The 16,337-nt window shown below is 40.7% G+C and overlaps 1 protein-coding gene across 6 annotated transcripts in view; it reads right to left on the bottom strand.

Annotated features, from left to right (window-relative positions):
• The window catches only part of LOC129774661 (furin-like protease 2), a 698,121-nt gene that overhangs the window by 76,741 nt on the left and 605,043 nt on the right, over positions 1 to 16,337 (bottom strand). For all 6 annotated transcript variants that reach the window (XM_055778483.1, XM_055778481.1, XM_055778482.1 and 3 more), the window contains 3 exons: positions 10,718 to 10,877; positions 1,280 to 1,583; positions 52 to 1,218 (listed from right to left, as the gene is read on the bottom strand). In XM_055778483.1, coding sequence (XP_055634458.1) covers positions 52 to 1,218; positions 1,280 to 1,583; positions 10,718 to 10,877 — 1,631 coding nt within the window. The remainder of the gene's footprint in view (positions 1 to 51; positions 1,219 to 1,279; positions 1,584 to 10,717; positions 10,878 to 16,337) is intronic.

Here is a 16,337-nt window from a genome sequence, read left to right as displayed (position 1 = left end):
TTTTGAATTTATTGTCATAAGATGCTATTTGGGGGTTCGAATAATACTCACTTATCCAGTCGATAATGCTTACAAGCGACACACTGCGTTGGTCCTTTACCGTAACATCCTTGCTGGTCGCATTCCGGGTCGCAGTCGTGCAAAACAACCAACTTGTTGTTCGAATCGGCCATCACATTTTCGCGCTGTGCCGTCGGGATGTTATGGCCGTTAAGCGTGGTCACCGACTTGTCGATCGAACTACCCGCTCCACTGAATAAAAATGGGTAATTCATTGAATTCGAGTAAAGGTCTGATTGATAGAAGTTTCCTCCACTCAGTGACGGTTGGTTTAGATCTGTTTCGGTGGGAAATACGAACGGATTTAGATTTGTGTAGGCACTAGAGCCACGCTGGCCTGCATTCTTCAGTCGGATCGGATTTTGGTTGGTGCCATAGAAAATGAGCTGCCATTTGGATAGTATGCCCGGCTGACTGACTCGTCGATGACCTCCGTTTAGAATTTGCAGCGTCCACCGTCCGTCAGCTTTTTCGCCCCAGAAGTGCACACTCAAGAAAGGCCAGTCGTCAAAGTTTGACTTGGTTACATCACGTGGCCGCTCGAACAGCAGAGTACTGGTGGTACCCATCGGGGATGTCAACAGTATACGAAGGTTCCCCCGGGGGAAAAACCTAAGAGTGATCTTACATTGGACATGTTCGAGGAAACGAACCTCGTTGACCGTCCCGGCGCAACCGTTCACGTCCATGTGAGTTTGGAGCGTGTATCCGACAGATCCCTCAATTGGTCGATCTTCGTTAATTTCTCGTGATTTGCAGATGTGCTGTGGGGGCACACTTGTCCACTGTTCCGCCAAACTAACCATAGCTCCAGCATCCATCAATCCATAGCCAAACTTATGGCTAACTTTCCTCTTAACGCCATTGAGAATCCATCCTGATTCTTTCTCCAGTGGTTCGGGACGAGAAGTAAGCACTACAAGATACTGCATGTCACGCCACGTAAGTGAGGGATTAGCTTCCAATGCGAGCGCTGATATTCCAGCAGCCAGAGGTGCCGATGCAGAAGTTCCTGTGTGCTCAACGGTGCAGATTCGATCCGGCCGCAGCGATCCATCCATATCGACAGTGGCGACACTCTTATCATGACCTGGTGTTCCAGAACTGTACGTTGTGGCCAGTGTGGATGAGCATTCCTCCAGATACCAAGGCTTGTAGCTGTGAAAATGTGATTCTCAGGCAATTGAAAATCTAAAGAAACCATGAACGGAAAACTTACCCTCCCTGAGTGGCACTGGAAATCGACAGAGTGAAGATGGAGTTGGTGTAACCGTCACAATTGCAACTGTCGGTGTACCGACCGCCGTTGCCCGATGCCCAGATGAAGATCGATCCCTTGCCCTGACGACCGCTGGTGACACCGAAGATAAACGCTCTACGAGCCAGTGGTCCGGGACCGTCCACTGTCGACCCATCATCTTCTGGACCCCAGGAAGCACTGTAGATGTGAATGTGGTCCGGATTGAGACCCAGCGCTTTCGCTTCGACTGCATCGTTCACAGTCCCGTCCAACATCCGAACCCCTAGAGAGAGAAAAGGAAAAAAGCAGTTTGATGCCATGAATATGTAATTCACGCACAATTGGAACATAATCAACATCTAGAAGCTACACTCGCAGTGAGAAAAACTACAAAAACCATATCACGCCGTTGTCAAAGCTTAGAATGTTTTTTTATTCGACACTCGCAATTCATGGTACTTGTTATGCTTTCTCCCGAAATCCTTCCACACGTTCAGGTTTTTTTCCGCTCGCGAGGAACATGTGTAAGACAGCATTCAAAAGAGTCAGTCGGATTGTGCGGGATGAGAAGAAAATCGGCTTCATCATTGCGCCAAACCAATATCTTTTTCAGACGATTACATACGGGACGCATGGGAGGGCGTTGTACGAAAATCGAGAGGTGGAACATAAAGATGTCAACGCACACGCGTCATCGCAGCAGCAGCAAAGAAAAACTTAATCCATTATTGGGTATGCTATTGAGCAAAAAATTTAACATTCTCGGAAGAAGGGCGAAGAAATGCGGGAGAAGCTTTACAAAGCTTACAATGATAAAACATGCGGATCAATGATGGATGTGTGCCAGATTCCAGATGGCTTCCGGAGCGGCTCGCTATTTTTTTTACTTCAAAGGGATCGCACAAAAAAAGAGAATAAATCTACGGAATGATTCAAATTGAAAACCATTTATGGAGTCGAGTAATGAAACCTAATAATGAATATACAAGAATATGTGTATTGGTTCTTTGACGAAATTGAATACAGCACCATTCTTCAACTAAATTGTTGCAATGGTATTAATTTACAGAATTTGGATGATATTATCAGAAATTCATTCAACATAAGTGAACATATTGATCCAAGATATGAATAAATGAATCAATATTGTAGAATCATAGAAATGCTGTCAACTGTATGTGAATCGTGTTGAGAATGGTGTTCTGGTTTCTGGTTTCAAAAATATTCCCGAAATAAAGGATTTGAATAACTTCGTAAATATAAACCTTGGTATCAGACTAATCAACATTGATTTATAATTCCGTTTAAACTTCTTTAGCGTGAAAAAGGATACAGAAATGGTTGAAGAAACAAGAAACACCCTCCCATAAAATATCATATTTGAGCGATGTGACATTTTACGAGAAGGTGCCGTTTATTTAAAACTTTGACAAATTTAAATTTCTCTACCGACATTGAGGAACAAATAATCTTGATCTGGGTATTTGTCCGAATACGAATTTTTAAAAAATTGCAACTTTTGAACCGGTTTACCCATTTTCAATATTCTTGTGGAAAATGTTTCATATTTTATGATTTTCAATGTGTTCCGACAAAAGAAAACATAGCTGTACATAAATTTTGGAAACCTCCGAGTTTTTATCGATACATTAGGAAGGTATGTGTATATTACGTTTTCGAGATATCATTACATACAGGGCAGTGTTGGAAAAAATCATCTTCGGTAAGATCAAATGCATAGATTTTCGGGCTAGGTTGCATCGAAAACCTATATATTCCAAACGAAAATTAAAATTTCAGATCCAGGCAACCATTGAATATGAGCAAACGAACTTTTGTCCTTCAATATGTTTTGAAGTTTATTTTTTGCACTCAGTGTCATTTTCATCTTGATTATCGGAAACGTCAGAACTGAATTTCATTTCAGCCAACTGAATATCAGCTGTTGTTAACTTCTAACGTGAAGCTGCTGTGTGCGGTTGGGTTTTGCAGTTGCCGGATGCCGTAATCGGAAATACCTTATGAAATTCCCGATGTCGCAAATGACTTGACGGTAACTAACACCACACGTTGTATCCATTCTGCATATGCCGTTGCTACCGTCTCGCCAAATAAAATTTATTTTGAACTTAAATTCAATGCCAGAACGAATATCGTTTCGGATGTGATTAATATCAATTTGTTGCTTTCGATATCCAAAGTATAAATAACAGCGAAGTTATGAACCCCACTCAATGTCGCAATCATTCATTATAGCAAATTTGTTCATGCAACAGTGATATGAACAAAATGAACTCGTTTGTTATTGTCATCAATATAATGAGGGCAGTGTGTCTCAAGCTGAAAAAAAGTTATTTACAATGGAACAAAATCATATTCGTTTCTCGTGAATATTTGTTGATATTCTAAGACACTGATACAGGGTGTTCAATACCTCATATCCATGAGCAGGAATTATAGGTGGAGCAGATGGTAGAGTTTGCGAACGTAGTGTGTGTGACAGCATGCGCTGCCATAGATACTTTTCATATCGTGACGTCAATATTTGTGTTTATATTCAATTGTCTTCCACATTCATGCAAGAACACTATATTCAGTATGTTCTCATCAATTAAAAACAGATATTTTTTTGGAGTTCCCACTGAATATGAGTATAATGTAGCAGTGTGCAGTCGATATTTGCGGAATCATGTCCGAGAAGATGAATAAAAGTGTTTTTGTGTGTTTTTTTCACTCTCTCACTATCATAGAAACAAACAAATTTTCATTATTTTCGCGATAACATGACGATAGTTTCGAGGCAGTGTTGATGTATGAGATATGAGAAAATAATTTACAATTAAGAATCATTTAATTAGAAATATTGCTATTCCTGAACTACGAATATGACTGTTCCCTGGATCTTTTAAACCCTTAAATGATAGAAATGAGTCACAATATAATTGTCATCTATTAAAAAACAATCAGTTACAAGAATTCATGAGCAATTTGGGTCATATCATCATGAAACTGTGAGTAGTTTAAACATTGTTTTGTTTCTTCCATATACAATCTATACTGAATATAAATAATGACGACACCATATTTTGTTCATCAATTCAAATATACTCTGCCTACTGCTCCACCTCATATGTATCTCATGGGTCTCATATATAGGCTAACCGACACGCACGGTGTCGACTCTCGGTCATTTGTTGTTTGTTTAGCGCGCACAATGAAGGAGTGCCGCGACGTCGTGGTGAAGTTATTAGCGAGAGGTGAGCGACCCGGCGACATATTCCGAAACATATTGAAATCCCACGGGGTGAAGTGAAATTTCATCTATACTACCATTCGGCGAGGACACCAGCAGCCATGCGGATAGAGGCGAATAAACTGCAAAGTTTAAAGCCTTGTTGAAAAAAGAAGAAGAAGACCAGCAGCCATCAATGTGCGGAGCGGATTCGTCAAAAAATGAACCGCTCGATCCGGAAGACCGCAGCTAACCTGAATGTGTCGATCGGGACTGTCCACACCTTCATGACGAAGGGCCTGGGATACAAGCTGTGCAAGAAACGCAAGGTTCGAGGGGTAACGAAGGCTGCAAAGAAGAAGAAGCTGGACATTGATGATTTCGCGGAACGCAGGACAGGAGTTCGTGCTTTCTGATGAGAAACTCTTTGTCTTGCAACATCCGCACAATGTCAAAAATGGCCGGATGTGGACGCCGACGTTAGCTAGCATCCTCCCGTCCCACATAAATGTCCCGCGATTCCAAAGCGACGTGTCGGTAATGGTTTGGGGTGCCGTGTCCAGACGTGGGAAGCTCCCACTGGTGTTTATCGAGAAAAACGTGAAAATTAACGCCGCGTACTATAAGACCGAGGTTCTAGAAAAAGTTGTGGCCCCGGCATTTCTGGACCTCTACGGGAAGGATTATTACGTACTTCGACAGGACGGCGCGCCGGCCCACACGACGACTATTGTCCACGCGTGGTGTCGGAAGAATTTGACTGATTTTCTCGATAAGACTATGTGCCCTCCCAGCTCCACGGATCTTAATCCCCTGGCCGTACATGCTGGCCAAGTGAAGTGAACATAAAGTGAACACTATGAACTAATTTAAGAAACTCATTTCCAAGATCTGGGACGAGCTGTCGATGGAGTCCAAGAGTCTGTTTGTGCACCTTAGCACCAAGAGTTAGTTTCCGCACCTTACACGCGCGGAATTCTTTCCGTTTGGATGCCATTCAGCATCGAGAAAGATCCTGAAAATAATCTGCCAGTTCCTCTGGGAATTTAAAAAAAATACATTCATGTGAAAGAGTTTATTTTGATGTTTTATATCCATGTAACACTGTGACCAAATATTTTTCAATCAAGTGTTATTAACAGATGGTTATCGAGTTAGCATAAACCACTGGTGGGCTTCCAGTATCGAGGAAAATGTGGAAATATCTAATCGTTACTGAACATAATCTGCCAGTTCCTCTGGGAATTTAAAATTACATTCATGTGAAAGAGTTTATTTTAATGTTTTCTATCCATGTAACACTGTGACCAAATACATTTGGTTTTGTGATTTTTCAATCAATCGCAATTAACAGGATAGCTTCTGAAGATTATTCTTCCCCATCAGTAATATATTTCCGTATCCAATATTGGATGCATAAAACCTTGTGCCTCCAACGTAACGCTCTCGTTTTCGAAGTCCCCCAAATATTCATTCATTCAGAATGAATTCAGATTCAACTTCAACCAAATGATCTCGAAATCAACGATAGTCCTACGTCACCCTTGCGGTTATACCATAGATATAACCCACTTCCTGTTTTATTTTTTAACACTTTTTCAAAGTGTATTCGAACTTATTAAACACCCTGTACAGCTGTATCAATAAAGGGGGCATGACAGTTTTAAGACAAATAAGACGCGATAAAATGTTTCATACCCGTAAACATATCAAAATATCTTAATTTTTAGAAAAATATAATAATTTCGAGAAAAACTTCTTGATGTGTTGATATGTAATAAGAAAAAGTTTGTATGTGTTCCTTATTTTATAGTATTTTTCGACACATCAAAAACCAAAATATCTTAAAATTTTTAAAGTTTTCGAATAGAGTGTTTATAGGATTGTCTCACATTAATAGAAAATTGACCGATTGATCTGGAAATTGGAACATACCTTTAATTCTACTTTCATAATAAAACTGCCTATTCCATGATCTTGAAAAAATCAATTTGGCCGCCGCTAAAAAATGGTTGAATGGCTTGACTTGGAGAATACACTACACTATGAACAACATAAATTCTAAAAGGTCGCCGTCACAAAATTTTTGATTATGTATTTTTTGTAATCCCCTCAATATTGGTATCAAATGAAATGATTTGACTAATAGAATACAGTACATCATCAAAATATTCCGAAGAAAGTTAGGTAAGAGATAAAATTTAAAAAAAAACATTTTTTGAATGGTTTTATGTAGAGAAGTATACTAATAATACTGATAATTTACTAAAAACTAGAAAATAAAATAAGTAAAAAAAAACTTTAAGTTGAACGGTTTAATGTACTAAAAGCTAGAAAATAATTAAACAAGTAGCATTTAGTAGTTATCACATCCGTTCCTTCATTAATCTTAGACAATGATGAGACTAAAATAAAATCGTGGGGTGTATGATTAAACTAACTGTGGACAATTGTAACCCAAGGTTTATTTCTTACCTAATTTTCTTCGGAATATTTTCATGATGTACTGCAAAACATACAAAGAGGACCATTTAGTGGCAGCGACCTTTTTGAATTTATGTTGTTTATTATGTTTCATGTTCTCCAAGTCAAGTCATTCAGCCATTTTTAGCGACGGCCAAATTGAATTTTCCAAGATCATGGAATACGGAGTTTTATAATGACAGTAGAATTAAAGGTGTCAATGGAAAAACTAACAAAGTGTAAAGGAATACTTTTTTGAATATTTTTTTTGAACGAAAAATATCTGTATTTTGATACCAAAACATGCTTTGTATCTTCCACCAATCCCAAAATACAATTGATTTTGTGATTCCGGATTCTAAATGAATCAAGCTTTAATCAACAGTATGAAGGGAAACATCATGAGAAAGTCTGGCTTTGTCTTCTAGTTGAATTTCATTACTACCCTAACCCAAACAGCAGCACAATAAAGTAATATAAGCTATGTTTCTGAGTTCTTTATTATCCTTAGATATAACGTACAATTCGTTACAACGTAGAATTTTGAAAGTGAAATATACGTTATATCGAAGTTACCCTGTATAATTTCAAAAATGACTTTTTTCAAAAATTCATAACTTTTAATCTACTGGACCGAAGCAGATGATCATCAACATATTAAATTAAAGCCAATCAGCTAGTTTTCTTTGAAAAAATATTAAATTTGCATAATGGAACATTCAACGAAGATTGAAAACATGTCAACTTAAAAAATAATAAATCAAAAACGAAAAAAAGGCCTTTCTGTTTTTTTTTAAATATGTTGTGAACAAAAAAAAACCATAAACTTTCAAAAAAAAAATAATAATAGCGACATTTGTATCAAACCATGTAAACTGGAAAAAACAAATACAATCAATAATTGAGAAAATAAAATCCAAAATTTTTGCAATTGTAATAAGACTAGCTAGTTGGCTTTGTCGATCATCTGATGTGCTCCAGTAGTTCAAAAATACTGAATTTTGAACGAATATTTAGAAAGTCATTTTTGGAGGAAAAAGGGATGGGAAGGGAAGAAAGTGAAAAAAAAATTCGAGTCACACTAGAATGTAAAAGGGCTCCCTAATGAAAAAATGAAAAAAAAAACGGGAATAATATTTTGCGACACGGGATAAAGTTACCAATTTTCACGAAAAAATATGAACCACTACGGGTAAACTTCGATATAACGTACATTTCACTTTCAAAATTGTACGTTGTATCGAATTGTACGTTATATCGAAACATAATCAAGTACTCACAAACGTACTCTATAATACATTATTGTGTTGCTGTTTTAGTAAAGTTAATGAATAACTTCAATCCGAAGACGAAACCAGCCTTTCTCATGATGTTTCCCTTCGTACTGTTGATTAAGCTTGATTCATTTAGAATTCGGAATCACAAAACTATCTGTATTTCGGGATTGATTGAAGGTACAAAACTTGTTTTAGCATCACAATACAGATAATTCATTGTTCTGTCAGAAAAAAAATATTGAAAAAAAATTTCCTTTACACTTTGGAAATGTGTACGTTATATCGAGGTAAAATGTACGTTATATCGATTGACGTTATATCGAGGGTACGTTATAACGAGGGTACGTTATATCGAAGTTTATATCGGTTTGGTATGGATTGTCTGCATGTATAATCGAGTCTGTATACATATAATCGAGACCGACCTATATGCATAAAGGGTGTGTCACATCAAATTGCATCACGGAAAAAACGCTGTAGAAATTCGCCCAGTAGACCGATCCTTTTGAAAATTTTAGACAGTAAAATAAAAACTATTAAACAACTTTTGGCATTTTCTTTTTATTCATACTTCAAGCCCAAGCCCGTATGCTCGCACCTTCCTCTTTACCCCGTCCGTAAGGTTCTGTACAACGTCAGGTTGTAGTTTTTTTTTGAACAGAAATCCATTTTCTCTTGAAGTCCGCCTCCGATTTGACAACTTTTGGGTTCTTCCGGAGGGCCTGCTTCATAATCGCCCAATATTTCTCTATTGGGCGAAGCTCCGGCGCGTTGGGCGGGTTCATTTCCTTTGGCACGAAGGTGACCCCGTTGGCTTCGTACCACTCCAACACGTCCTTTGAATAGTGGCACGAAGCGAAAACCGGCCAGAAGATGGTCGGGCCCTCGTGCTGCTTCAATAGTGGTAGTAAGCGCTTCTGTAGGCACTCCTTAAGGTAACCCTGCCCGTTTACCGTGCCGGTCATCACGAAGGGGGCAAGAGCAGATCGCTTGCCACACCATGTACTTTTTGGCAAACTTGGATAGTTTCTACTTGCGAATCTCCACCGGAACGCTGAATTTGTCCTCTGCGGAGAAGAACAACAGGCCCGGCAGCTGACGAAAGTCCGCTTTGACGTAGGTTTCGTCGTCCATTACCAGGCAATGCGGCTTCGTCATTTTTGCCGTTCTTCACCTTCCGGTCGATGGTTAGGTTCTCGAAGTATCGTTTTAGTACTCTGCTGTCCGTGGATTGGACGATTCCCAGCATCTTACCGATGTCCCGATGTGACAACTCCGGATTCTCGAAATAGTGCGCAGGATTAATTCACGACGCTCTTTTTCGTTCGACGACGTTTTTCCAAATTTACGAAAAATTGACAGTGAAACATGGCCAACGTGATCTATACACTCTTATCTGATTATAAGCGAAAGCTGAAGATATAATTCCTAAAAAGTAAATTTCTACAGCGTTTTTTCCGTGATGCAATTTGATGTGACACAGCCTTTACTAACGCTGACTAAATTTGAAAAAAATCAGAATGATATGTAATTATCGATGTTTCCGACAATCACAAAAATTGTACATCCCGTATACTTCTAGAAGCAGCAAATTTCAGACGGAACAATATACAGGTAAACTTCGATATAATGTACATTTCACTTTCAAAATTGTACGTTGTATCGAATTGTACGTTATATCGAAGCATAATCAAGTACTCACAAACATAGTCTATAATACATTATTGTGTTGCTGTTTAAGTTAAGTTAATGAATAACTTCAATCAGAAGACGAAGCCAGCCTTTCTCATGATGTTTCCCTTCGTATTGTTGGTTAAAGCTTGATTCATTTAGAATCCGGAATCACAAAACCAGCTGTATTTCGGGATTGATTGAAGGTACAAAACTTGTTTTAGCATCACAATACAGATAATTCATTGTTCTATCAGGGAAAAAAATAATGTTTTTTTTTTTTCCTTTACACTTTGGAAATGTGTACGTTATATCGAGGTAAAATGTACGTTATATCGAGGGTACGTTTTAACGAGGGTACGTTATATCGAAGTTTCCCTGTAGCTGGGAAGCAGCAATTCCACCATTCCCAATTCGATCCCAATTCGAACTGCCGTCTATCACAGCACACCCCGAGCGAAAATTTCATCAAAATCAATTAATCATTATCCTTTCAGCTGGAACAGCGCAAACAAAAAAAGACGCCCGGCCAGATAACAATTTCCATTCTCCGCTTGTCAGCGGATGAACGCAGCTAATCGAATCCCATTTGGGTTGTGAAAAAAGGAGGGAAAGGGGGAAGGAGATTATTCGTGGCGCGGCTCTTATCACCAAACCTTTATTCGCTTCGACGACTGTTTGGCGGCTGATATAAAAACATCGGCAGGATTCATTTTTTTTGTTTGTTGTTGTTGCGGCTCTATCGGCCCGTCCCCGTAACACAAAAGTTCTTACCTCCAATGCTCGCGTTGTACGCGACGCCGACGCCACAGTAATTATTAAAGGCCACAGCTGCAACCTCTCCCGCGCATCGGGTCCCGTGCTTATTGTCGCCATTGTCCCGCGGCATTGGGTCCGAATCGTTCCCGTTAATGTCGTAGGATGCGTTTGGGTCCTGCAATACAAAAAAAAAACAGAGAAACGATGGCGGGTGAGAATGTGGAGAAAAACAAAATCCAGGAGCACGAGCATATACATGCACACATACGCGCGCAGCCATAAACACGAGAACACAATACATATGTGTAGCATTGTTGGATGTGTGCCACATGGTTTCCGCTGGAACGCTGAATCGTCCTTTTGAACAGTTGTGAAAAACGCGGCGCGGGAACGACATAAAGAGGAGATTGTCCACGACAAACAAAGGGATAACCATAGATGAGTGGTTGTCAGATGAATTGAAAAGAAATCAAACAACGTAATGAATGTATTGTTATGGAGAGGATGAAATATCAACTTCAATAGATATCGATGAATCAGAATGGGTTGGATTTGCGATAATTTCTTTTTTTGGTTTTCAACTAAGCATACAAGAATTTATGAAACAATGGCTGACCATGTTGATGCTTCACCCACAGCAGTAACGCCGATGACATCTGTTCTGTAATCGCTATTGATGTTTGATTTTTCGTTCCCATGTTTGTTTCCCGTTGGCACTGCTATCAATGCTAAGAAGAGGTAATAAGGGATTATTCCTGTTTTTATAATGATTATTTCATAATAAAATTGAGAGGAAACACATTTGGATCGCGGAATATACTCCATCCTGAACGCATGTTGCTGGTGATGGTTTATATATGTTTTTATTGAAATAGTCCCCAAAATTAATCGCTTGAATAAGCTTTTCTGTACGCATATGCAAACAATTACCGAACGGGGTGTAGACATTTTACCAAATAAATGTTTAAACCAATCGTGTTCGGGCGTATCATACACGCAAGCAAAATCTCGACCAAAATTTCCACCCACAGAATGGTTTTGATCGGTAATTAAGCAAACACTATGCACCCCAATAGCTATTAATTTTAATAATTATAGGGCCGGTTTGGTAAGATGTTGTTGAAATACCGCTTCACAAGTGTAGCGGTGTCTATCGCTTTCTTTCCGTGTGCCTTGTATGTGAACTCCCACACCAAACTCGTTTCTTTCCCACCACAAGAGTGGGTGGTTAGGTGTATTCTCCGGTTGTTTCCAGTCAGCACTGACAATCGTATCATAACACACATACGTGATCCCTTCCGTTTGCTCCAACAAAATGTCAAACATACAATTTTGCTCATCTGAGAGGACCACTAGCTTCCAGAAAGGAAACGCTTCGGGGTGGTCGTTCCAAGACGGAAAAGAGGAGAATTGTACAATTGACGTTAATATACATCCGATATCTTTCCGTCATTTTAGGCGAGCTTAGCGACGGCGGAGCATCTCAGACACTCAGACCAATGTGAATACTCGTCTTGGATTGTAACACAACATTGCTCTTCTTTTCATTGATAGTTCTCGAATTCGATCTCCACGTTCGTACCGAGCTGAATTGAATATGGGCTGCAGGTTTGGGCTACGACCACATGACAGAGAAGGCAATTTTCCGGGCTTGTTCACATTATATGCTAATTTTTCGACTGAGGCTAAATTTATTCGTGGCTGTGTTGTCATACCCAGAGCTCGAGAGGATGCTATCCATGTTCGCCACGTATCATGAAACATGTACCTGAAGATGAGTGCTATCTGGGATGGGTCGGGCAACGGATGATTGACGGTGGACCGGAGCCGGTTTGGGAGGCGAGCGGAAAGAACGATGGTAATGAACTAAATCCGATAGCGTTGTTGGCAATTTTGCCTCCAATCTCGTACGCGTATGTCTTGCAACAAGCCCCTCGTCGATCGTCTATTAAATTACTTACAATTTCCGCTGCTGCCGAACGGCTACAGGAAATAGGGTTTCCACAAAAAGACAGTTGATGGGAAGCGTGCGATTCGTGCATTGCTACGATTGGATGACAGAATCACTGCTGGCGGATTGGTACAGATTTCACGGAATTCCGGATTGATTGTAATTTACATTCTATTAAAGTTGAATTTTATTAGCCATCGGTTTGCACTGCCGAGCGGGCGCTTGTATCCGACTGTTCTCGGAATATCGTCTGCCGGGATCAGTCGTTATTTCGTTCGGATTTTATTTTAACGAACAATAAAAAAATACTTTCGTGTAATTGCACACGGAGAAAAACAATTGTTTGATCTGTTGGCTTACGGCTCACGTCAATGCATCTTTCGTTATTATTTGGTAGCATCATTCCAATCTTTCGTCATGATAATTCGATGTTGCAGACTTTTTAGCGCAAAACAGTTCAAAAATTTTTACAACAAAGTCATCTGCAATGAAAAATTATCGTTTAATGAGTAACAGTCTAGAAAAAACTTTTTCTTCATAGTTTTTAAATTTAGACAACCAATAATATTCCATTGGAAGGATTTTTGGAAATTCTGACTATTTTTTTTTTTTTTAAATTACGTTTATTTGTCTTTTTTGTTTGGTAAAAATTTATTTACATGGTTGATTCATTCTCGACTTCAAAACTAAATTTCAACTCATCTATATCAATCCTACCATTACTACTATCAATGAAGGTGATATATGTCAATAACAGTTTCATTATCAAAATTCGTTCATTTGTTTCAAACCCCTCCAACGACGGTCGAAGGAGATCCTCTAAATGGAGTGCGCGTTGTCTACCAGATACCACTAGCAGCTTTTGTTGTAGCACATTGAAAGCATCTCGTACTCTCCGACAGCCAAAAAATTTGTGCTGTATTGTTTCCACACTCGAAGAACAGTGTAAGCAATTTTCATCGTCCGTTCTCCTCATAACGAACATCAGACGCCGGTGCGAGAATTTTTCGTTTACCCACATGTAAAGAAGACTACGTTGTGAAGGCAATAACTTCCGAACAGCAATATTCTTCCACACACGGGGCCAGTTAATTGCAGGATTTGCTATTTCCACTTTCGGTTTTGCTGTACGTTCTATGAAGAAACGATGGATGAGATTGGCGGAAGGCTGCTCTCGGATTTGGAAGGGGAAATTTGGATGATGATTTAGGATAAGCTTTAGGCAAGGAAGGTCTGAGGGGGGGACGGTTGTTTGGGAGAGGAAGGAATTGTAATAGGGAAGGGAGCTCATTTCGTGTAGGTGCCGATTGATTAACAGCGCTTTACACTTCATCGCTGGCAATTGAAGGTTGAGACCGCCATCCTCCTGTCTTCGCGCTAGCTGCTCCATTGGGATGGTTGCACACGCACCACGGAAAAGAAAGCGTCGCATAATGGTTGTCAGTTTTGCCACGTGGGCTGCCATTGGAGACAGATTTGCTGCCATGTACCATGTCCGTGATAAGATAAAAACGTTCAACAGTGTTACCTTCTGGTGTAGTGATAAGCTTCTTGAAGAGTGCAACCATACTAGACGCGAAAAATTGGTCACGAGTATGTCCCAATTTGTTTTCACCATACCTCGGACCGAGTTGGTGAAGATTATCCCAAGAATTTTGATGGAACCTCCCGTGCGAAGCCACGGTGCAGTGATTGGATCATTCACACATCCGACGTCAATTGCGGTGGTTTTATCTTCATTCAAGCGTGCCCCTGCTATCCTCTCAAAACGCTGGAACAAGCCTCGCATCGCATCAAGCTTTTCGGCACTCGATACAATGGCACTGATGTCATCTGCGTAAGCGATAATTAAATCTGCCCCACACACTTGCTCTAATCGCAGAAGAAGTGGGTGAAGATAGAGCACGAAGAGATGCATCGAGAGAGGGTCCCCTTGTCGGACAGAACGTTGGATTTGGATTGGAGCGGAGAGGTGCCCGTTGATGAGCAAGCGAGAGGAAGAAGCTGCTGCTACACGGGAAAGCAAATTCACCAGTTCTGGGTTGAAACCCAAATCTCGCATCGTAGTAAATAAAAAGCGATGATCCACACGATCGAAAGCATGATCGAGATCAAACGAGATCAGCTTGCCTTTTTGTCTGCCCGCCTTCAGCTGTGCAATTCTGTCCTTCAATGCTAACGTTGCTTGGAAAATGTTGTGCTCGCCGTTCGAGCATTTTTGTGAGCGAGTCAAAACACTATGAGCTCGAAGCACATTTTCAAGTCGCTGCTTCAAAACACGCGACAAAATTTTGTAGTCATAGTTGACTAGACTAATTGGGCGGTAGGAACGTGCGCTGTCCCCCGAATCTCGTTTCTTCACCAGCACGATCACCCCATCGACGAAATGGGATGGAAAATTTGACCTGATAGCGTCATTCATAACCAGGTTAAGCTCACGATGTATCACATCGAAAGTTCGCAGAAAAAACTCTTTTGGCAGTCCGTCGGGTCCTGGAGACTTTTTCGATGCGCTTGTGCGGATAGCAAAAAGTATTTCTGCCGTAGTGATTTCATACATACAAGCTTCGTTTGCATCATCCTGCTCGGGAATGATTCTCTCACACTGGAAAGGTCCCCATTCTCCCTCTTCTACATTGCCGGGCGCGTATAGATTACTGAAATACTCGACCATATGGTTCTGTATAGCAGCAGAATCATCGATGATTTCATCTCTCTCATTTCGCAGACGCTCGATGGTTGTTTTTCGTCGCACTCGCTCGCCCAGCTGATAAGTCGATAGCGGCTCACCAGCAACGAAGGTTTCGTTGATTCGCACGAACATTTCGGAGAACGCTCGCTGGTGTGTCAGCATCTTTGCTTTTATTCGATTGATGGTGGTGAGCATGGCAGGGTTGTTTTGGTAGCCATCGTACGCATTCCGTAGTAACTGAAAGAGACGATGTTGTTCACGATGGAAGTTATCGAATGCTGTTTTGGACTTCCATCGGAAAAAAGACTTTATTTTAGGCTTTGCGCACGATAGCCACCATTCCATCCACGACCGATAGTTTCGTCGTTGACGAGTCCAAAACTGCCACCGTATTTGGAACTCGTTAATATTTTCAGCGGTCAGTAGATGCGGACGGAGAGACCAAAATCCACGACCATGTGCTCTGTCGGGGAGAGGAAGGCAAATTCTCATGGTGACGGCCTTATGATCCGAAAAACAGCACACATGTACAGCTGTAGATCTCAGCTGTTCTCGGAGACCGTTGCTCACGTAGAAACGATCGAGCCTAGACGAAGAGTTGTGTGTGATGTAAGTATACTCGATCTCTCGTGAACGAAGTCGTTGCCACACATCATGCAGATGTAACTGCTGAACGGTGGCTAGAAGAGCGGGACTCGAGTTTTGCCCCGTCGCATCGCATTGACGAATCACGCAGTTGAAATCGCCACCTAAGACGACGTGGTCGGTCCGATGACGAAGGTAATAGGCAATGCTGTTGTTGAAGAACCGCTCTCTTTCAGCACGGAGAACGGAACCTGATGGGGCATACACATTACAGAGCGTTGTGTTGTGGACACGGAGGGCGAGTAATCTTCCGTCTAGACTCTTCTCTACATGTGAGAATTTGATGTGTTGTTTTAAAGCGATTGCCGTTCCTCTCCTTGAGTGGTCGACATTACAGACAACGTTGT

Source organism: Toxorhynchites rutilus, chromosome 3 (genome assembly GCF_029784135.1).
Source record: "Toxorhynchites rutilus septentrionalis strain SRP chromosome 3, ASM2978413v1, whole genome shotgun sequence".
In the NCBI taxonomy this organism is placed as follows: Eukaryota; Metazoa; Arthropoda; class Insecta; order Diptera; family Culicidae; genus Toxorhynchites; species Toxorhynchites rutilus.
The sequence above is the reverse complement of the archived record's forward strand: the minus strand, read 5'-3'. Positions and strand labels throughout refer to the sequence as shown.